General features: G+C 41.0%; 1 protein-coding gene across 2 annotated transcripts; it reads right to left on the bottom strand.

Annotated features, from left to right (window-relative positions):
• Positions 1-888: 888 nt before the first annotated feature.
• On the bottom strand, positions 889-23,414 carry vps39 (VPS39 subunit of HOPS complex). 2 transcript variants are annotated; one of them, XM_030391663.1, is made up of 24 exons: positions 22,807-23,414; positions 22,529-22,594; positions 22,366-22,430; positions 21,958-22,000; positions 21,755-21,849; positions 20,656-20,754; positions 20,447-20,539; positions 18,863-19,046; positions 16,744-16,864; positions 16,190-16,310; positions 15,776-15,905; positions 14,512-14,654; positions 14,232-14,372; positions 13,083-13,224; positions 11,408-11,494; positions 10,014-10,087; positions 9,643-9,859; positions 8,339-8,467; positions 7,917-8,019; positions 7,576-7,621; positions 6,844-6,993; positions 4,642-4,776; positions 3,727-3,818; positions 889-3,298 (listed from the first exon to the last, which is right to left on the bottom strand). In XM_030391663.1, the coding sequence occupies exons 1-24, from the start codon at positions 22,877-22,879 to the stop codon at positions 3,217-3,219; spliced, it is 2,631 nt and encodes an 876-aa protein (XP_030247523.1). In that variant the 5' UTR covers positions 22,880-23,414; the 3' UTR covers positions 889-3,216. The 2 variants fall into 2 exon arrangements, with proteins under 2 accessions (XP_030247523.1, XP_030247524.1); XM_030391664.1 differs by having other exon boundaries at positions 15,776-15,902.
• Between the last annotated feature and the right edge of the window lie 642 nt (positions 23,415-24,056).

The raw sequence follows: 24,056 nt of genomic DNA, 5'->3' as shown, positions 1-24,056 counted from the left end.
GGATCCATTTACTGCAGTGTATTGTTGTCGCGCGGTCGTTTCTGAGGTTGATAAAACTCCGTAAATTAGCGGTCTGCTAACTTGATCTCTCGAGAGGGAGTCTAACACAGTTTCACGGTGATTTAGACCATGGATTAAACTTACACCGGAATATCCCTTTAAAAAAAGGGTAAAACTTAATAATAACCATCATTTATAGTTAATAAGACTAAAGACAATAGTTATTTTACTGTTGACAAACAAGTAATTGCTTTATAAACAATTTATTAGCAATTCTTTAATGTAGTTGTAAGTGCTGTATATAATATCTTTGGCCATTATAAAGTTGGGAATGATAATTATAAGCATTTACAATTGCTTGATGAATAGTTTAAAGAACATTTCTTTGTTTAACAGCTAAATGATTATTAACTAAAGTCAAATAATCATTATTTTAATGATGGTTATTACAAAGTGTTGTAAAAAATAGACATTGTAAGAAGAACAAGTCAGTTCTGACCTAAAAACTGTACTTTCATCATTTTAAATGAATACAAGTTTGACTTTTGTACCAATTATAATGTTCATACTCATAATTATACTAAGTGAAAACTAAGATTTTAGTCTAAAATGGTTTAAATCAAATGGATTAAGTACATTTAAGATGCCCTGAATCCAATCTATGACAATAAATTCATTGTCATTAGTCAGTATTTAAAAATAACGTCAATAAATCAAAATTAACTTATTTTCCTTTCGCTGTTATTGGCATTAACACGCATTTATACCAAAATCTTTTATAGGAATCACACTTTCATCAATTTAATCTGAACGTCAGCAGAAATAAGTTGTAAACACTCAGTAGTAAATACCAACAGCGCCAGTGTGAACATCTGGCCGACACAAACATGAGTGGAAACGCTTGTTTATTACTGATTAAAGCCAGACAGACAGATGCATCGCCCCTCAGAGTCAAATAACTTCAACACTCGCAGACTTTATACAGAATACACACAGTAGGACAAGTGTTCCCACTAAAAATGAAAAACATATTCAGAAACAGTCTTAGCAGAGAATGTGTGCAAACCTTTAGAAGTAGACGAGTGGGGGGGGGGGGTATTTAAAGGAGCAGGAGATGCAGGTAATGCTACGAGTTGTGGGACAGTTAACGTAAAAAAATGCTGCAAGAATTCTCCAAAATATTCACACTTAGTGGCTAAAAGACAACTGTGAGTCATGTTAAGTCAACTGTCAGATCTAAAATATACATTCATGGCTTTGTGAATCATTTTTCCATAAACCGGCGAGTCCTACTTCTTAAATTACCTCCCAGGTGGACGGTAAAACAGACACATCTCATAACAATATTGCTATCAAAATGCAGATTAATCACGTTACATCCAGTTCTCAACACAGACACGTGATCCGACAATAAATAAACGGGACGCACATCCACTTTTAAAGTGCCGTATTTCTGTGATCTGTCCTGGAGCGAGGCTACGTAACCTTCGAGAGAAGAAACATCGCATTTTTTTAATTTTTAAAAGTAAACAGTTTAATTCAGAAAACACACATCGGTGTTGCTGCCATCGCCTCCCTTGGACTGATATGACCAGTAGCTTACGTTAGCTAATGCTAGCAGACAACGCTAACGGTGATGTAAGGCGTCAACAAACGATTATTTTCATCATCAATTCATCTGCAGTTTATTTTCTCAGGTAATCATTCAGTCAATTCATGTTTTATTTACAATTTCTTCAAGCCCACATTAATATTTATATTATTTGCTTGTTTTTTTTTCTGATTAACAGTCCAAAACTTGAAAGTATAGCTTGTAAGAAATGGCCAGAATTTGAGAGACTAGCTGCTGTTAGCAAGTAGCTCAGTTAGCCAGTTTTATTCCGTTAATGTCGACTTTGAGTGTTTTACAGTTATTGAAGCAGTTAAGCTTGTCTTCATGTATAAATATCTCCTTTCTTGACATTTGGCCAGATTATTTTCTTTATCCTTGACATAATGTCTTTGTTCACACTCCGTTGATAATGTTGGTTAATTGTTTTTTTTCACGTTTTAAACAAAAATTCTGGCCATGTCTTACGAATTGCTCCTTTTAAAAAAAAAAAGATTCAATAGAACTATAGTCTAGTTTGATCAACTCAGCTCAACTGCAAGCTCTACAATGATGTCTTTAAAGCATCTTAAGGGGAAATTCTGTTTTATTATTCCTTTATTGCCACTTTATTGACCTTGTCTGCTGTTAAAAAGTTACATAGTCTCACCCGCAATGAGCTCGACTTCATGTCAAGTTAATACAAAGACGCAAGAGAGAGAGAGGATGTCGTGTGGTCGCAGTCATTCGTACAGACAGTGAACGACGATCAGAACGTAACCATGAATGATGTCAGTATGAGAAGCCATGAAGTCCATGTTTAAATCAAATACAAAAACATCTAATGCACTGTTGGGACGAACACTTAAGTTTTGCTTAGTCTGTACCAGCACATGCTAACAAAAACATCATGAGACATCAGACCTCACTGTAAGTACAATCTTCAGAGTCACAAAAGGCATTTTAACAGCACTCCTGCAGAGTGTATATGGCAAATCAAGCAGTGTTTGAGGCCGACACAGTCTTACAGGAGGGCTTGGGAGAGAGTGCAGAGGCAGGAAGAGAGGGAGAAGATTAAATTAAACTGCCCTCCTGGTGAGAGCGAGCGCTAACGTCTGCTGTTACAGCTCCTCTTCCTCTGGGCGTCTGTCAATAGCGCCCATTTTCTTCTGAGTCGGCGTGCAGGGCAGTGAATCCCTTCTAGCGTTACAGTGACACATGCTTTTCAAATGTCAGAGTCCCTCTTTCTCTTTTATTTCGCCCCTCGTGTTGAGCGACCCTGGACATTCCTCCTGTTACTTCATGCACAGAGAAAGAAAGTCGCAGCCTTCGCTTTCAGGAGGAGGAAGAGGAGGAGGAGGAAGAAGAAGAGGAGGAGGAGGTCGTCCTGTTCTGCTCGGCAGTTCGGAGCATGTCGACGGCTGTACTCAAGGTTAACTCGGGTTAGGAAATGTCTGCACTTCTGCAAGGTGCTCCGGATACAAGCATCTGATTTCCGCAGCCTGGCAACTAACTCGAGCATTTTCCATCCTTCGAAAAGTTCAACGACGTCTGAGAATGGAGATCCACAGAACAGACAGGGAGAGGGGATTATTTATTAGTAAACAGTCTTTTGTCGGGCGGAGCCGTTACTGCTCCGTGGGACACACGTTGCGGTCTTTGCAGCAGAAGTAATGCACCACCACGCCGTTGGGATACCTGGCGAACGCGCTGAAACAGAGAGATAAACAAATATGAGAACGCTTCTTTCCCGTCGGAGGGATTATTAGTCGCTGCATCGCTGCAGATAAACAAAAGTTTAATTAAAAGAGAGGAAACGGTGAAACGAAAATGAACAGGGTATGAAATTAACGTCGGCTCAGGGCGTAAAAATGGTGTTCATAAAACTGTGACTGCAGACACAAAAAAAACATCTCATAGAAAGAGATAGAACATGTTGTTATTAAACACCGACAGTGTCATCATACCGAATTAATGAGGGTTTTGATTATACTCCTCAATAACAGAGAGGCGCTTAAATATCCGTCTGCTTTTTGAGATTCGAAGATTTGTCCGAGAACTGAAAAGCATGTAAATCCAGCGAACGAAAGCATTAAAAAGTTAATGCAAATTCAGTCTCTTCACTGCGATGGCGTTACCTGTTTCCTATCTTCTTCTTGCAGACTCTGCATGTCTTCTCCTCTGTAATGACACATTTGACCTGCTGGTGGAAGATTCGCTCCTCCTGCACCTGGAAACACAGAACACATACGGACGGTACAGTAAGTAAGATTTAAAATGTTCCGAGATTACAAGGTACAAACCCTTCATCTGCGGATGAGCCGCAAAGCGGACAGGCAGTCGGCTAAAAACGACGACAACGCTCACAGCAGCTTCGGTAAAATAAGGATAAAGTCACTGCACCGCAAACATTTTGTTTAGCTTCGGGACTTTCCTCCGATCTTTCCTTGTGTAAACTCTGCAAACTCCAACTGAGAATGTGTTTCTTGTTAAGAGTTTTTCATTGTTTGTAAGAAAGGAAAACAAGTATTTGGGGGAAATGTCAGAAATACTCAGAATGAATGTTCGATTGGTCACTCGTTCGTTAAGCTAAAGCTTGTGTTTGTAAGTTTATTAAGAAGGGAGACTTTAGCAGGAGAGCTAACGTGGGTTGTTGCTCAAAGTCTGTGGCTGCTGTGCGCTGCAGCTGGCCGCTCTCCGGCTGTTAGTCACTGTGACTGCCTTTTGACAGATGACTGTAAATTACTGCAGCAAAGGTTTGAGCGTTTGTCTGAAAACAAGTCAGAGAACTGACAGTTTCTGATTTCTCAAAGAGGAACGGAGGACTTGTATTACACAGAGCAGATGTGTTTTGCTGCAGCGGACAATTTAATTTCAGTTGGGCCTTAATCGAGTGAAACAATCTGACAAGGAAAAATCAATGTTCAATTGAACTGCTCTCGACTAATGGACGTGCAACCTGTGACCACGGGGAGCGAACAGCCAGTACTTTGTATTCAGGGGGTCACGTCAGGCCGCGATCCGCCGCGTAAACAAACTCTGCGGGAACTCACCCTGAGGAACTCGGCCTGCAGCAGACTCTTCAGCACCTGGTTGCAGCGTTTTCTCTGGGCCTTTTCCTCCAGGACGCTTTCCAGGAAGACCCGGATCTCTCGGATCTGAGTGTTTGCTGGGAGCAAATTGATGGCCTACAAAAAAAAACCCACACACAAATAAAAACCCGCTGGCTTGTTAAATAGCGTTGACCTGACACGATTAGTTTTCAGACACAGATCACGTCTCTTTCATTATCAGAGGGAACGTTGTGGATCAGACGGAGGGAAAGCGTCTCCTCTCGGAGGCAAATCAATTTTGAAAGTGTAATTTATGAAAATCAGCATCCTCTCTGACGGCGGGGCTAATTTTCATGTTGCGGTTAAACGTAATCGCTGAACTGGATTCGGAAGGAGCACTAATACTTCAAATAGAGTCATTTCCACGTGTATTATAATAATTAAAAAATTAAAAATACTAACATAGCTCTATTAATCATTTTAGGGTAATAATATTAAATGCAATTACTCTCTCCTAGGAGCGGTATCTCGCTGCGCCTCATTTATGTTGTCTGCTTCCCACGAACAGGATATTAGCAGCCGTATCTTCTCCTTACAGACTTTTTTTAGAAATCGCAATAACTCGTCTGTGCGCTGCTGTGAGAGAGACTTACACTCGGACTCAGAACTTCTCCTGATAAGAATCTCACGGTGTTAATGAACTACTCGTTAAAAAAACAAAATGGCACCGAGTTGCTGAAGAGAGTGCGCTTTAACAGCGCAGGGAGGCAGAGTGGCACAGGAAGACGAGACGGAGAGCTGCTGGCTGCCGCATCTTAACCTCAGCATCCATGTGAACCTGCAGCGTTCCCCCCTCAGAGACTCTTAAATTTGACATGTCTGCGGTCGAACACACATCGGCGGGGCCTTTCACACACAATCACAGACACAACACAGTCTGTTACGGCGTGCTTTACGATGACACTACAGCTGAGGACCGATTAACTTGCTCGTTTTTTTGTTTTTTTTTGCATTATAATATTTGCAGAGGCAGAGAGGAGGCGTTTCAAAGACCGGGGCCTCTGCTCCTTTGAGATAAGATAAGATAAGATAAGGAGAGAAAGAACACACAATCTGCTGAGCGACTGTTTTTTCTCCTCGACGTGGAGTGCGTCGGATGATCTTTTTTGCAGCTGGTTGCACTAAAACGCAGCAAACCAACTATCTTTATGAAGCGTTCTGACAGGAGCATCTTTCTTTACTAGACAGCAGTCGGTACATTTTTCGACACGAGCAAAATAGGTCATGAGCCGGCTTTGAACAGAACAGCTTTTATTCAATTAACTCTTTGCTATTTTGGTTCAGGTAGTCAAAAACATCAAAAGATATTCACATTGCAATCGCAGACGCCTCTCGAGGTGGGGGGGGGGGGATCAGATCCCTGGTGGAAATCTCTTTTTGGGTTCTCTGGATGTTTTCTATCACAAAGGCAGCAGCTTGATCGCCCCCGACAGCGCGAACCCCTCTCATCTCCCTCTAAAAACAAACTAAATCAAATCTTTAAATGAGTTGCGTTTAGTTCAGTCGCCGCTCTAATTTCACACCAAACGCCAAAATCCGATGCAAGCGCGTGTCACCGTTAATCATGTTACTCCATCTCAGTTTTATCCTGCGTAAACAAGCCCACTCCTATCAGTTTCACTTTCAGGGACACACATTTTGTCTGAATTAGCCGTGATTGCTAAATCAGAGCAACGGCACGGAGACAACTTATAATAATAAATAAAGAGCTGGGTCAAATTAGGAGATAATTCTTGCGCTCTGATGTGATGATAAACTAAAGACAGAAACATTTCTGTGCAGAGTTCTTTACTTAACTTTTACAGAGGAGAAACAGAAAAAAAAAAGGGCAGGAGCAGAGAAGATCACTGGTGACAAAATGTTGTTTTTGGGACCGTAATATATAAATAAAGCCTTCCATGCAGTCAGGATGTCGAGTGTATTGAACTGTTGGTTGAACAAAAGAAGCGATATGTATGCTAGTTTTAGTATAAATGATGAATTAAATCAACCTTGTATTTAATGAGCACATTGACGTGCCACATGGGAGTTTGCTGTCGAGGAAAGTGGAATCTAAGTGTGAAAAAAAGCAATCCTCTGTCCAAATACAGATATTTCTGTCTGACAAATAGAGAAATAGAGCGCTGCTCTCTTGTTGTTTACCTTGGTGGTGTTGAGTTTGCTGTGGTGCAGCTCCAGGACGTGAAGGGCCGCCTGCAGGTTGGCCTGAGGCTCCGACAGCTCCATCTTGATGGGCCCCAGACAGTGGACGTCAGGAGGTGACAGATACATCCGCAGCAAAGACAGATAAACCTGAAGCGGAGAAAACACAGCAGTTCATACTCCACTTGGTCTCGTCTGAATCAGAACCTCTCGAGCAGAGATTTGCCGTGGATAGAGAGATATGAACAGTAAAGAACACAGAATCAAAACAAGCAGGGATCTTATTTCTTTCTAACCTTTAGAGAATCATCATAATAATAATAATAATAAATGATTCATTGATTTTCCCCCTTCAATCCGATGCCCTTTGTACCGATTCTCAGCACTTCAATTACAGTCTCGTTTGGTCGTACAGTCTTACAACATTTTATACACATAAACAGATAATATCAGCTGTCTGAGATTATGCTTTTTGTTGAATTGGAAATGTGTCACCGGCTGCTTCGGGCATAAATAATCCATTATATTTGTAGAGCAATTTCTGCAGGCACAAAGGCACTTAGCAGGAGGCAGCAGAGCATACAAAATGGAAAAAGTGGTCATAAAAAAAAAACAAAAAAAAAACACAACACAGCTACAATAACCATCCAAGAAGACACAAATAAAAGAAAAATCCAAGAGGACTAGGCAAATAAAACACGAACGTAAACACACAAATCGTACGCCACTTACATCTTTATTCCCCTCCTGTGAACTGTCGTAATGCCGGTGACAGTATCTGCAGAGAAACACGGAGAAAATCATGAGCAGAGATAAAAAACATTAAATTCTGCTCGTTTCCGTGACTAAATGATTTGCTGCCGCTGCAGAAAAAACAAGCTCGCAATTAAATATGATTTCAGGGCAGAGACCAACTTATTTTCTGACTCTTTCACAGTCGGAATTTAATTCCTCGTTATGAGGGAAATGAGCCGCTGGAGTTACAGTAACAAAACATTTGTCGGTTTGGTTGGGGGGGATAATTTCCCACCCAGTAGCGCGGGATTTTCTGTGGCGTTCGTGCGAGTACTCACTCTTCAGCCATGCGGGTGTCATTCAGGATGTGCACGTAGATGAACAGCGCCTGCTCGTGTTTACCCATGCGACCCAGAAGCAGAGCTCGCTCCTCCAGCAAGCCTTGAGGGTGGAAAACAAGGTCAAAAGGTGCAGGTTACACCCTTCAGCTTAAATATATACGAGTCTGCTCAAACTTTCCCCTGTGACTGAGAACATATGTGGATGAGGTAACAGGAAATATATATGGAATGCTTTGTTTTCTTGGGCACGAGCGTCAAATATCCTGATATTATCAAAATCTGGGCCTAGGGCGTAATTTTCACATCACAACAAAGGATTAGAAGTGAAACGTCACCTCGTCAGCTCACAACCTTGTTTGCATCTATCGAGCAAACACAAGCGATGTCTTGTTTGTCCGCCGTGTAACTCCGGCTCTTACCATCGAAGGGGAAGTCACTGATGAGTCTGGCCGGTTCATAGCTGGTAGAAATGTCCAGGAAAGACAGCAGCTTGTTCCTGTACTCTCCCAGATCGCCGTCCTCCTTCCCCGCAGCAACAGCTGGAACTCCTACAACAAACGGCACAGAGGATTTTTAAGGGCCCAGTGTGTCGAACATATTGGCATCTTGCAGTGAGTTTGTAGATGGCAATGAAATGACAAATATGTCTATACGTGTTTGATTTGAATTGTGAGCATGCAGAAGGCGACTGTAAGCAGTCAAACATGGCTGTCAACACTGCAGGCTCTCCTCGAAGGATTCACACGGTGAATGCGAACGTAATTATTTTGCTTATTTCTTGAGGAAAGCGCCAGAGGCACATTTAATTCAAACCTGAAAATAGTTTACAGCAATTATTAACAATGCATATAGAACTCTAAACTTGCTGCTTCAACAGACTTCTACAGTCACACAGTCAGTAATGAAATGCGACCCTGTTCGGCATTGCGGCATCCTGAGAATCCAAATAACCTCAGAGAGACAGTATCTTAATATCGCAGGATGTGCGCTGCGATATGCTTCATAATGATGTGGAGTTATTAGTTTATTTTTCCGACGGAGAGCTCGTTAATGAGCTGCGAGTGGAGCCGCGGCGGGAGTGAGGTTCATTTCAATACACCGGGTCCCTGGGTGATCATTAAAAGACACAAACACAGAGAGAGAGAGAGACGGATGGACTTCCTAATAAGTCCTGACACAAAGCAATGACGGACAAACTACGAGCGGATGAGTAAGCGACGGCAAACTGAACCCACATGGAATGATGTAATCACACTTCTATCTAAAAGCGCTCCGTTTAGTTTCTAGGCTCGATTCGTGTGCAGAAGATATGATTGAATGTTTTAGTATCTGACAGGACTTCTCATCAAGTCTGTGTATCAGGATTTAATTAAAAAAAGGTTTTTTTCAGTGTATTTTTTGGCTATTTCTGCTTTATCTGAGAGTGACAGCTGAAGAGAGTTTTCTCTTGCTCTTTGTTACAAACTCTGCCTGCTGTTATTCTTTACTTTGCTCGTTTTCTGCTTTCTGATCAGCCCGATAGTCAAGGCTTTAATTCTATCGGGCTTTTCGTTTGGCTTAGACCCCAGTCCAAATTGGTCTGACTGATAAATTTGGTTTAGCCTTTCAGCCTTCCTCTATTTTCCCATTTACTGTTTATCTTATAAACTTTGTGTTTATTCTGCAGCCTCTGGACTCTTTTTGGTTATTTCAGACCTCTCTCTGGGAGTGGCAACACTCGTACCTTCTGGCAGTGAGTTGAGGTACTGTTTCATGAGGCCTTGAACCCGCTCCAGGTAGAGTTGGATCAGCACGTTGTGAAACTCCGGGCCCTTATCGTCCCAGATGTAAATGATGTGCTCCAAATATGGGATGGTGAGTTCCTTAAAGCCCTCCTTCAGGAAGTTCAGCACCTTGTGCCTGGGCAAAGTCTCCACCTCTGTCAGGTCCTCGGTGAAGATCTGGACAGGAAGAGAAATTATTAAACCAGGTTAACTGAACTTACACTTGAGATGGACTTCATGAAGTAATACATGCTGACTCTCATTGTGATAACTGGAGGTTTAAGATGTATAACGAATTTAAAGACTTCTTATTTAGGTCTTTGTGTCGCACCTTCAGGCCGTCCTCAGGACAGATCTTCAACACCCAGGGAGAAAACTCAAAGATGATTCCCAAATTCTCCACTCCTGTGTGCGTAAAACAGATATTATGAGCTTGACTGCACCAAAGAATGAATGAAATATATAATCAGGCTCAGAAAACGTTCTTTTAAAAAAAAAATGTGGTGCTTTGTCTTTAATAACTAATTACAACAAGTTATTGGCACAAACTAACAATTGGCATTATTGCTGGAAAATGCCCAGGATAAAATAACTATCAATATCTTTTAATCACAACATTTTTCAGAATACAACAGTATACGCTTCCTCTGGTAAAAGTTTCTGGAGAAAAAAAGAAACACATTAAGTCAACTGATCAACTACATAATCCACAAAACGTGCATGAACAAATTTTTTAAACTAGTATATGATATTAAAAATACAAATATAATATAGATTTAAATAAAAAATACATATTTTTTTCAAGAAAAGAAAAGACATTTGAAGATGTCACACTGGACTTTGGAAACTGTGACATTTTGTAACCATTTATCTGACAATATTGACCAAATGATACTGCAAACTAACAAAAATATATGTTAGCTGCCGCCCTACGAAGCACTGTAGCGTACACCTGTGAGGTACTGCACAAATATAGTGTCAGTAATATTCTAACATAAATCAAGTGAGAATGTGCTGTTGTCCTTGACTTGAAAAAGTTTCAGAGCTACTGTTGATGATAAAAAACATATTTGTGGTAGATCTGCCAAAAAAATGGGCTGTTATTCCAAAAACCATTATTCAGGTATAAAGGCTTTTTTGTGTTATTTGTTTGTAGTTGGCAGAAAGCAGGAAAAACAAGCCTCCACACAGCTTTTGAGATTTGTTTCGACTACACCTTATTTTCCTGGATTGTTCTCAAGATATTTTTGTCAAGAGAAAAACCTTCAATTTAAAGAAACAGCCTCCTCTTTGTGACCAAATGCAATGTTGTTGTTTTTTTTTTTTAGGGAAACGTGGTTTAAACTTTCATGGGTTCCAACGGTAAAACTGATGTGAAAGAGGCTTCTCATCATCCTCATCATGGGCCACAAGAGACAAAACAATTACCCAATCCTTACCACACAGTGTCACAATTGATCTGAAACTTACACATTTAACAGAAACACTGGCAGCAGCTGTTTCCAGTAAGTACAGCAATCTATCCCGACATCTTTGGTGCATAGACACAGTAAATATTGACACACATGCCTGACATATGAAACACTCCACATCCAACATCCATAATCAATCAGGGTGAAAGCTTTCTCAGAGGCTTTCCCAAAGTCATTGCAACAAATTAAACAAAACAGAGATGACAACTCTGACACACAGAGCTAAAACAGACTTGTGCTGGCTCGTCCTTACCCAGTCTTTGGAGGTACTGCACTGTTCGCTCGTGGCCCTTCAGAGGAGAGTTGGCCTTGGTGGACTGGTCCAGCAGCACCTGCAGAGCTGTGAGAGGGGAAACCGGGTGACCGGAGGCGAGCGAGAGGGGAGTGAGAGCAAATGTGAGATTAGTCTGATGGAAAGTCGCAGAATGTCATCATCTCTGGTCTGCGCTGCATTGCATAATCCCTCTGTCGACAGAAACTGGACGAAAGCACACGCGGCGTTAATTGGTGGACGGGAACAGCTGGTTTGAGTTGGCAGAGAGATGGAGAGGCCGTCTCGAACAGCATGATATCACGAGCACAAATTGCAGCGGGCTGATTAAAACCAGCCGCGCTCCCAGCGAGAGCGGGCCCAGAATCTGCAGCTGAACACCGCCAGAAACTAAACGACATGAAGAGAGCTCTGATCCACGAGGATGACGAGTCGACCGCAAGCGGGGAAACCTCCTCTGAGATAAACTGTAGAGCTGATCCACCCCGTGCTGAGAACGCAGCTTTGTTACAAACACAAAACTAGTAACTAAAATTAATGCAACATTATCGGTAAGTAGTGGCTCTTGTATTGCGCTGATGAGGGCTGACGTCAGTCTGGCATCAACTGATCCGTCATTCAAATCCTAAACTCCAAATTGACGGTGAAATTGGGAGCAGATGTTTCATTGTGTTTTATTGGTATGTGTTCAGTTGTCATGCTGAGGTCTGCAACATATTAACCGCACTCTGTAAAAATAAAACTGAACTCTGATATCAGTCGAAATCCAGCTGATTGACTTATGCGATGTCTGCTCATTGTAAAGTGATTGTCCAAATTGAATTTTCCATTGAATAGCTGAATAAAATCCAGCTCTGACTGCAGCAACACAGCTCTATAAAAAACACTCTTAATGTCAGAATTTTACTGAGGAATAAAAACAAAAATATAAGCAACAAAATGAACTTAAATCCTTAAAAATAAAAATATTATCATACATCATATTGCCACAGTGTAATCACTGTTCCGTCTGACTAATTTACTTTCTTGTTTATCAGTGTTAATAATATATTTTGTGCCTCCTAAATGCATATACAGATAAAATGGCTTTTAAAAAAAGGGATATTTGAACTTGATCTCAACAGTGTGAAATATCTGCCAGTTTTTCCATGGGAGCCATCAACAGCTTAAGGAGGTATATAAATCCCAACCATTTCAAATGAATTATTGAGCTCCAAATCGCACATAATCAGACGGAATTCAAACGTTTTTTGGGTTTTTTTTGCAGAGAAGCACAGTTCAGTACAAATCCGCAAATAAGGACTTGGAATCAGTCACAGTTCTCTGAGACAGAGATGGGTGAAAAGTCAAAACTACTAAAGTTAAAGTAAATATATTTTTCCTTTTGAAGTAGGCAGATCATTAAATTGAAAAACAGCGTGATCTTAAACTGCTGGCACGAAAAGTAAAAAGCAGAGTAAAGAGCCTGATCAAGATCTGACGAGGATGGAAACACTGTCCATGTAAATAAATTAGTGTCTTGAAGTCAGTGTGCAGGCTTTAGACCTTGACTTGATGCACGTATAATTAAATCTGTAATTCTCATGAATCATGATATGACCTGGTAAGATCATCAGGTTTGCAGGGGCAGGTGTTTGACCAGCGAACAGACTCTTACCTTTCTGGTGCAAACCCTTCTTCTCATAGAGAATAATGAGCTCGCTGTACTTGTGGGCCTTCTTCAGGACGCACTCGCTCTCCTCGATGTGGCAGTGATTGTTTTCCAGTCGGAGGAGGGGGGACACCAGGGCCACGTTGGTCTGATAAGAGCAGAAAACATGAACACCACATTTCCAAATTTGAATCTAGCCAGATGTGTGATTACTGATTAGTTCATCCTCTTCGCTTCACCGTGTGTTTATCATTTAAATAATCTGGTGCAGATGCCTGGAACTCTGAAGCACTTACGCCGTCTTTGAGGATCTCCAGTCACTCTGAGGTTATCCCTCCAGTGTAATCTGTATGCCTGGGAGTTCCTCTAATTAAATAGAGCTTATTAAACCTCCAAAGGGAAGCACCTGGTGGCACTGTTCCTCGATGCCCAAATCAAAAGAACTGGCTTCTAAATGTGCAGGGGTGGAAAAAGACTCTGGAGTCCAATTAGAGTGTTTTGTTACTTTAACTGTAGATGAGGTCTGACACAGATTGCCTGGTGGAGTTTCGCTTTTTTTTTTTTTTTTTTTTTTTTGCCCCGCCATCTATTTCCCGAAAAATCCACACCAGACCCATTTTTACCGCAGCTACTACCTCTAGAACTCCGGCCACTTTTAACCGCGACTCAGATTTTGTTGCTCAAAGTAAATCTACTAATGAGCTGCCAAAAGTGAAAGTGATTTGGCCACGTGTGAGGTAAAGTTTACTGCCTAGTCTTTGCTGCCAAATTGTTTGGAATCGCTTTCTTGTGATAGCATGCCATTTCGCTTCAAAAGTGGACGGTGGTTAAGTGCCAGAATCCTGAGAGCCGGCACAACTTTCATCACGAAATATAAACATTTGGATTTGGGTTCACTTGACAACTGCAGGTTGGCCGTTAATCCAAAAGTATGATGAGTCTTCGGAGGTATGAAACAAAACAGAAAGAAATGGCTCGAGATAAAACATATACGCTGTGTTTCTAATAAAGATTTGTTTGGTTCCAGATCAAAAATCAACCGTATGAAAAACATGTGACGTAAAAAAACGACACCAGATTACATTTGTTCACAACAAAAAAACAACAACATCACAACACACACGAAGAAAGAAAAGGAAACAGTCTGCGCCTTACATGCAAGTAACATTTGAGCAGGGTGGTGTCGATGATCTGCAGGAGTTTTTTGCGGCTTCTAATAGTTGGCGTTCCCTCCATGAGCGGAGACGTTGTGGAAGGGTCGGAGTCGTTCAGCTGTTTCACGAGGTGGCTGCGTTTCTGTGTGGAAAAATAAAAAAGACGAGAGGTTTTACACCGTACCTCCTTATTTGTCCTCGTCTTAGTTGAGCCTCATTTAGGATAAGATTTTTCTAACTTTCTCAGTGTTGCAAAGGACATCTTAGGCATATACACACACCTGGGTGAGGTAATCAATAAGAGCCAGGTGAGCCTTCTCCAGCTCTGCCCCGGACAGGGTGGGCAGAGGGTTCGGATAGTGCAGCTGTTTGCGGTAGTCTGCCGGCAGCAGGTCTGGGTACAGCCCAATCACATGGGTGGGATCTGCAGAGCGCAGGAGAGGCGATGCGTCATAATTCCTCCCACGCATGATATTAGAGTTTGTTTATCAGCTATTGATTGAAGGGGAACATGATTTGATTGCAGAGTTTACAACACAAAACACAAAACATCAGAAAAACATTAGTTACAAAAATCTTTTGTTAACCAGACCTGAAATCAAGAGCTCATTAAGGGAAGGGAAAGTCTGTCATCACTGTGGAATAAATCCTCATGCAGACACGCAATGTGTCATCATCAAACGTGAAAGTCATACGTGAATAAAAACATTTCCACCGATAGATATAATAAGAAACAGATGTCTAATGAGTTCAATAACACAGACGAAAAAACATAAAGCGAGCAGAATAAATGTGGCAAATAATGACCAGATTCACCTTAATTAGGCTCCGATGCATAAACACAGATCATTAAAATAAAACAGGTGATGTTCAGCCAGGGAGACAAATCCTCATCAGAGCTAACGACTACAAAACAAGTTTTCTATCATTAAAAACTACAGGTTGCTTTGAAAAATAAGCATCATTTACATGCTTAATGTAGAGGTCAGGTAAATGATAATCCAGGAAACTGTGATGTGGTGAAAAGTAACCATCAGGGTTTGTACACATTTTTCAAGGTCAAATTCAAGCACTTTTCAAGCACTTTTAAGGGTCATTTTCAAGATTTTCCAGCACCTTATTGCTGGGGTAAAGTACTTATCTACTGGAATATATATACTCATTATTTTATTCCTCACTTTTTATCACAATTATGTACATTATATGATGCTGTAAACATCTAAAATTATGTTTCATAATAGCAAAAACTTCAGAAATTAATTATCCGGTCTGATCCCGATTTTGTGAAAGACACGGAGTCATAATGTCAAGCACTTTCAAGCACTTAAACTAAAATCCAAGCACTTTTCAGACCTTGAAAACACAACATTGAAATTCAAGCACTTTCAAGGATTTCAAGCACCCGTACAAACCCTGAACCATGTGTTCCACTAAGAAAGAAATTAATATCACAACGCGTACAATTTGATCCAAGTGTGGCTGTCTTACAAATTTGGCCTGAGCAGACAGAAAACAGGTGTCCACTGTGAGCGATGAAAGCCCTACCTGTGCCCAGTTTGGCGAACACCTGCATGGAGTCATCAAATCTCTTCTGGCAGAACAGATTGAAGGCGAAGAGATTCTGGATGTGATGTATCTGCTGCTTCTTATCACCGTCTGAATCATCCTTCATCTTCTGGCAGCAACAAAAAAAAGGGTTAGCATTAGCACTGCGGCAGAAAAATATCTTAAGATTATTTTCAGAGAGCTTCCAAGAATATGTAGTTCTTGAAAAATGCCCCTGGAAAGCTAGATCTCTGGATAGACTGTGTATAATATACTAAGCCACGAGCATTTCACGGTTTCAACGTACACCTCTTAATCAAGATAAGTGAGTTCAATGTTCCGTCCTTTGAGCTAAAATGCTTATTGAATCTTGAGGAATTTAATAACAAGATTTTACTGTGAATCGAATCTCACCGCCAGCTGAAGAGCCAGCTCAAACTGCTTGTCCTGAAGAAGCTGCCGGATCTGGCTGGATATCGACACGGGCACCAGACGCCACACAAAGTGGTTGCTGGCAACGTACACGATATTTGGCCTGAGAAAGACAAGAGGAAGAAACAGCATTAGAGTGATTAAATTCAGAACTCAAGTGTGTTAATTGGTCGTTATCACGATCAGCATCATCATCATCATCATGAGAGAAAAAAAAAACTAGAGATGTGATTAATGCAGCAAAATCACACATGAAGTTATTTTTAGGGAAGTTATGCAGCGCTAGCCTTAAAAATAGAGCTAACGTTCATTACGGCATCTGTAATCTGATTAAAACAAGAAACGTTTCTCATTATAACATAAAAGTTTGACATGATGGTGTTGAAAGTTTGTTTGCACATAACAAGAAAACTCAACATTATCCTTTTATTTCAGCACTATTTGAATAATAACAATATAAAGAAACTAGTGCAGAAGTCCTTTTGCAAGGATAAGTTGCTTGAAACTACAATTCAGCTCGACAGCGGGCTACTCACCCAGCTGAAGTGATGAAGCGAGGCCTCTGCAGCTCCACGCTTTGCACCAGCAGCCTCGGCTCGAAGGTCCGGATCTCCACGTACCGAGGGAGAACTGCAATGATGTACGGAGGCTGATGCTCTGAAAACATTTGGACAAGAGGGTTACAATCCATGTGCAGGTCAACTGAGTCCAAACTGTTACGGGTATGAATATCTTGCGAACTAGAAAAAGCCAGAGAGAAGAGAGAGAAAGAGCGAATAGAGAAGCTGCAAATCCACAATTTGGGAGAAGCAGGAAACAGTTACTGGAGGGCATATTTGCTTGGAAAAAGGAAACACTTAATAGCCTTAATTGCTTCTGCTTCAATGAAATATGAGCCTTCTGATGTCAATCCAGCTTAAAGTCTCTGTGTGGAGAACAGGTGCCTCATTTGTGATCATGGAGTGAAGACCTCGAGGCTAATCTACAGGAAATCCTGCCAGAGAGAGCCATCTAGACGGGCATGAGGTTGGACTCATGTGGCCCTCCGTTCCAGCCATTCACAGTCGGGATGGTCAGTTCGATGCATTTTGAACTGACCAGCGCTCATCCTCTGCTGATGCACGCCAAAGCCTCAATGTTGACTATATCAAAAACAAGGAAATTGCAAACTGTATGAAACCACCGCTTGGAGGCTTCATTTCCCCTTCATATTGTTCCTCTCTGCATTCCAGTGACCACAAACAGAGAGAGAGCGAGAGAGAGAGAGAGAGAGGGAGGCCTTTAAAACAACGTGAGAGCTCATCTGCATCACTTCTGTCACAAAGCTCATCAGTAACCCAGACCTGCGGTGCCTTAGTCACGGGATAAAAGGGCTGACATAAGATCATGTTTCCTCTTCTGACATGTGGAAAGCAGCAGCGCAGCTCAGACAGCGTGGAAAGACTTTGCTTTGAGGAAGGAAACATTGAGGAAGAGAAGATGGACAATGGCTCGACAATGACTCATAAAATGATTGGAAGTATTTACACTAAGTGCTTCACAGGAACTCAAATAAAAAAGATGTACTTGGATGTTTGAGACTTCCAAATATAAGCAACATATATGAAAGTTACAGCCATTTATTACAATATTATCCGAGGCGTTCCTCAGTGAGAAATGTTTAATCCTCGATTTAATTTACTGTAGATGTGTCCATAACATTTCAGAGAGTATATACAAATGTTTTAAAATCATTACGGATTACATTTTGAATTCAGGACTTGAACTAGAGTATTTAAAGAGCGTTGTATTTCTATATTTACTGAACTTAAGGATCTAAGAACTTCTTCCACCGCTGCTTTTAACAGACAGGAACTGAAACTTCTATGTAATTACAGAAAGAAGGAGTAAATCTGAGATTAAGCTCACACCGAGAAGTTTGAATAATGATAGTTTAGATGCTGTTTTCTAATTGGGGGGAAACCAGATAAACCTGCGTGTAGCATAACAAAAATATAACAGCGTTCTCCACAGCCGCTTGTCCTGCACAGTGATTTTCCGAAATTCTATAAAACCTGATTCTCCTTGTGCTTCGTCCTCTGAGGCCGGAGCAGAAGGGTATCATTATCGGCAAACTCATTAAAATTAAGTAGTCTGATAATTTACAGCAAGCAATGTCCTTGGAAAAAATCAATAGACGCTTACATCTAAACTGCCATAAATTCTGTATGTGTTTATTAAATTGACAGCCGAGTTCACTTTGTGTAATGTGGTGAATTTCTTGGAGGTTTTTTTTTTTTTTTGGAGTGCAAAGAAAGCACAACAAAAAATTTGGCTGATTTTGTTTCTACCCCCGAGTGGAATCGACCGCCAGGGGTGACACATTCTGGCAGAACACCTTCTGTGTTATCTGGAAGACTAATCAACATTCGGCTGCTGGGGGAGGATTTTTGGGTGTTCTTACTCAGCATGTGACCTTTCGTATTCGCTGTCAGTTCTTATTGATATCAAACACAAGTTAACTCTTAGCAAAGACATCAAGAGTCATAAAAGGACAGAAAAGCATTTTGGAAAGGGTATGCAGCAGCTTTTTTGCATAGAAACATATATAAGATCATCATGGTCAAACCTCAAACGTAAATAAACGAAGAAATACTGAACACAAAAATGTCTTACCCATTGCTATAGGGATGTCTGTCCAGTTCAGGGCACACTTCTGGGTGCAAACACCCTCCTCGTTGAGCACCACGGTTAGATCATCCTGACCGACAGCCACCTTCCCGTCAGCCAGTGGGGCAACCAGAGGCTCCAACTGTTTCCCAGTGGGGAAGAGCTCCTTGATGGAGCCACGGCCGTCCATCTATTAGAAGTGAGCCAGAAGACACAGAACCTATTAAAAACATCTTACAAGCTTCATCTGTAAGGTCAGTCGTAAAGGGCTCGAGACAAACAATAAAAGATCAAAGATACGCTCATTAGACGAGTGATAACACAACAAAACATTCGTTGGAAGAAAGAATAACAGACGGAAGAAATAAAAAAGGAAGAAGCCCAAAATAAACACTACATTTCAAGGACAACACAACAGACAGGAACTAATTATATAACAGTCTACTTCTCATCTTTTCAGAAGTGGTATAAAAAGATCATTTCGAAGTGATACTCCTTCCGAAACCGGCCTATAAAACACTCCCTGGAGACCTGAAGAGGCACTTGCATAATTACCCCTTCACAGAGAATCTGAAAGATTCCAGCCAAATCATTCATAAGTCAAGACAACAGTCCAACCCAGCCTCCGATTTTGCTTATGAAATACAGAATACCAAGACTAAGGCCGTGTTTGAAACTATATTTTATGCACCAATATTTTATGAATATTTGAGTGCCCCTTGGCTGTTAAACTACAAGAATGATTAACTCTTGCTGGCCACATTAGTATCTTCCTTTAAATCACTTTCGAAGACTTATTCTCATCGAAAAAATAATTCAGGCTTTTCACAACAAAACTTCATTTTCAAATCCCTAGTCCAGCTCCCTCGTCATCCGACCCCATGGCAGCCCCCTTAACAATCCAGCTCGGGGTCTTCCATGACCTGCTTAAGCATAAGGATCACTGATAAAGTCAGCGCAGGCGACGAGGCTCAGCTTAACTGATCTGACCACCTGACATAGAGCTGAACATGGCTCTGCGCCGAAGACGGACTGAATACAGCCTCAAAGACAGAGTTGGAAACAGAGGAAACAGTACAGAGGCGATTTACAACGGCTCTGACCAGGACTACAAATTTGGGGACTAGCTGGTTAGCATGCCAACATCAGTAGACATCTCTGCAACACAGGACATAGACGTCTTTGACATAAAGTCGTAACAACGCTGTTGTTTCTTCACACTCCGCTGATAATGTCACTTCTATTTTTTGAACATTTTACACAAAAATCTGGCCATATTTTAGAAAATCTTAAAAATATGACAAGGACAAACTGAGCGTAAAGATGCACAGTGGTTAAATGGCATCCATTGATGTCTCAATATGTCACTATCAGAATCCATTTCAATAGTCAGAGTGACTAAAACCTCTCTTTCCCATTAAGAAACACACCACAAACCTTTTACAGCCTCTTTGCAGGTCTCAAAAGAAATGAGGCTTTCATATACAAACGTCAGATTATGGGTGGAGTAACACTTTAAATTGTAGGTTGCTGCAGATAAGTACAGCTGTGTGTAAAAAGCTTAGTGTTATTCTTTCCTGTGGCACATACCCGAATGAGGTAATAGTCTCGTTTGAAACCAACACATATGGAGTTTTCACACCACGCCATGGACTTTGGAATATCTGGAGCACCAAAGTCACCCTGTCAGACACAAAGAAAACATGAGGATGTCTAAATGTGTAAAATGGTTGGAAAAAAAACCCTCTAAATCTGGATCATACTGCAGTGAGTCACATCTCAAACATATTCAATTTTACCTGCAGCTCGTGGAACTCTCTGTCCTTCCAGTAATACAGCTGGAGTTTCTTTTTCACTGCGACACACATTCTCAACCTTTCCTCTCCTGAGCTGGTTTGCTGCAGACAAAAGAGAGAAAATATACAATCCTTCAAATTGGGGAAAATGTGAGTGTAACACAGAAATGTGGAAACAAGAGTGGGAACAAATCATTGTTATGACTGTCTTTGACTGTGCCATAAAAATTAATGGGAGTCAGACCAGTTTTTTCTTTTTTCATGTTTTATTCCATTAACTGCAAATTAAGTGTATCAGACTAAAACATTCTGTTGCAAAAATGTCTAAATGTGTTTCCCATTCTTAATGCTGCCACTGTTTCCATAAATTTCCATTAAGAGTAAAAACACAACTAACAGAAACCTCAACAAGGACCATCGTGATGCTTTTGATTCTTGTAAAAGATATGACAGCAAACTCTGAAACAGGGATATGATTTATAAGTAGGACTGGTGTGGTTTGTGTATGTGCTGGTCTGAGGCGGCAGCATGTGAGGTGTGTTGATTCAGCCTAAGGAAAAGCAATGTAGCTGACATGCACTGTACATCTACAAAAAGGATTGTATCTATTCTTATGTTGCCTGCCCCTTTTTTCTCCTTTGTGCATGGAAGTACCAAGAAAGCATAGATCTTTACCCTCTAAGTCTCTTTTTTTTAACCACACTGAAATATATATATATAGCTAAAAAAAACAACAACAAGACAACAACATTAAAATCTTCATTTCAAACAGCTGAAAAGACAAATGTGAGCTAAAGGGAACAGTCAGTCAGTCAGTGATGTACCCTGTACAGGCTTGCAAAAACACTTGAAGCCTAACTTAAAAAAAAAGGAATAAACCACTTCACTCAAAGCTCCCTGGTCAACGGCTTCCAAGTAGACTTTGTGACTCATCTGCAGTTTCTCCTAACCACACTTATAACTGACAGCTGTGTGAGTGAAGGCGGAAGTGAAAATTATTCTCACCAGAAAGATTCAGAATGGGAGAAAACTGCACATAAACTATAATTCAGGGACAGCGCCTGAAATCCTAAGCTTTGACCACAAGTGGATTGTAACCGACCTGCAGGTCACAGGCAAACAGCGTAGCTCCTTTGGCTTTGGACAGCACCGTGATCTGCTGGAAGGTCAGGAGGTCATGGACGTGGATGTTGTTCTCTGCAGGAGAAATTAGATATTAGACGATGAATGCTATGCTTTGTGTCAACACAAAAAGATAACATTTTCATGGCTAAATATGTTAATATATTAGGGAGAGAAACTTACCAAGAAGACTGACAAGAATTTTGTACTGTGAGACAACATACAGCTGTAGAAAGAGAAAGAAACACAACACAAGTCCAAGATTAAACGGGAAGTCATGTGGATGTTCCCACCATCATCACACCTCAGTTGTTTGACCACTTTATCAGCCAATGAGTCACATTAAATATCTCTGGAATTTTAAGTTGGCATATGAACTCGTCTTGGTGTGTGTCTGATTCCCAGAATCATTCCAAGAGAGGGAGTTAGCTTCTAATTCAGACTGACGTGGTGAAGTCTGACAGTCCTTTCACTTTTAAGAACATAGCATAACAGTAAGTAGTGATGGGATTTGAGTTTGATCTTCCCCCACCAGAATGAACATTTTTGATTTATGCATCAATTAGTTAGTCTGTGGTCGGTCGCATCTACCTGCTGGATCTTCTTTGAAAAGTTCTTATTGGATTTTTCCAGCGTCACCTCAAAGCGGTTGGTGCCTAATAGGAAAAGAGACGGAATTAAATGGCTGGACGATGTCTGCAAATACACAAATAATCAAATGCATCACACACACGCATTCCTCATCCCTTCTTACCTGCATCCTTCTTTATTCGGTAGAGAAGAAGATGCCCTGGCTTGGTTCCCACAAGCAGCCAGTCCTCTGAGAGGAGGAAAGCATTTCAGATTCATGGCATCAAATATAAACATTTGTGCTGTGACATGCTTGCAGGTAGATGATTCGTGCCATCGGTTATGTAATGCATCACTTGTAAACAAGAGGGACACCTGAGACTGCAGGTCAATAACACCCAGAGGGAACCACTTCAATGTCAAAGCATGAGCTGTGGGATAAATTCAGTGTCAACAACTCACCCCAGGCCGCAAGACAGTCAATCTGAAGAGGAAGCTTTTCCAAAATAGGCACTGGTTCATACGCGTCGTGCATCTTGAAGCTGTATCTGTGATTGAATTACACGCCGCTCTGATGGATCAATCCCACACGGAGTCGACGCCTGTCGGACAACAGCTGACTGACTGACCGCTGATAAGTCTGTCAGGGCGGACCGCCTTTAAGTGTCGCCATTAAACGGCCGAGCAGCCCAGAGTTTCGACAGTCAATGAGGAAATCTGCTCGGGTAACCCTGGTATTGCAGACTTCTGTAGAGCTATGCAGTTTGCCTTGTTAGCCAGCTATCTCCCCGACCAAAACAACAGCTGATCGTTAGCCTGCTAGCTTAGAAGTTAGCAAGCAACGGCTCCATAACATTGCTCCGTGTCACTCCATGCTAACAGAAACCCGAACAACGGCAGTCAATTTCTTCATCGATGAAGACAAACGCAACCTTGAAGCAGATTAAAACAAATAATAACCACTGTGTCGGCCGTAGTGGTTCAGTTCTCGTTAGCCTTGTTAGCTTCTCGCCACTTCCTCTCTTGTGTTGACGGCTGCGCGAGAGAATGGGGTTTGACAGGCACGTGACTCAAGTCCGTACGGTTCCTCTCACGAGGAACGCATTAAAGGTGCAGTGACTATATTTGTACAAGTCCCGCGAGACTTTACTAATGAAGCTTAAAAAAATCTGCCAAAATATAAATAGAGAGGGAAATAAGTAAACAATAGAGATTAAAGACGGATGTGCAACAGTAAAGATTTCAAATAGAAGCATAGATATTTCTTTACCTGTGTGTACTGATCGCAACTAAATGGTGTGTGTAATTCTCGCGAGACTTCATTCATGGGGCTTCAAAAGCCTGTCAAAATAAGAATTGTGTTTTTTAAGGAAAAAGTGGATAAAAATGACAATATACACTCTATAATGTGATATTTATATCGATATACCAAGATATTCTTTACAGTTATTTACTCAAAAATGTAACAATTATTACTATCATGCAAAAATATAGAAAAACAAGCAGAAAACGTCATTATTTTTGGCCATAGAATATATCTACAGATGACATGTTATCAAGACTTTATTACATTTTTGCTTTCAGTTTTTGATCTATTTATTCTAATGTAAAATCAGTTTGACTGCCAACTAAGTTGAATTAGAGCGGCTCATCGCTTTTTTCTAAGAAAAATGGTTGTTTCAATTGCAGTTTGGATTCATCTTTTATAATTG

The sequence above is a fragment of the Sparus aurata genome, chromosome 16 (genome assembly GCF_900880675.1).
Source record: "Sparus aurata chromosome 16, fSpaAur1.1, whole genome shotgun sequence".
Lineage (NCBI taxonomy): Eukaryota > Metazoa > Chordata > Actinopteri > Spariformes > Sparidae > Sparus > Sparus aurata.
The sequence above is the reverse complement of the archived record's forward strand: the minus strand, read 5'-3'. Positions and strand labels throughout refer to the sequence as shown.

Coding starts and splice junctions, on each gene's coding strand:
- vps39 (XM_030391663.1), bottom strand. CDS start 22,879: ATGCACGACGCGTATGAACCAGTGCCTATTTTGGAAAAGCTTCCTCTT. Junction 22,001..22,365: donor TTTCAAAGAAGATCCAGCAG/GTAGATGCGACC, acceptor CTCTTTCTACAG/CTGTATGTTGTCTCACAGTA. Junction 10,088..11,407: donor GCAGTACCTCCAAAGACTGG/GTAAGGACGAGC, acceptor TTACGCACACAG/GAGTGGAGAATTTGGGAATC.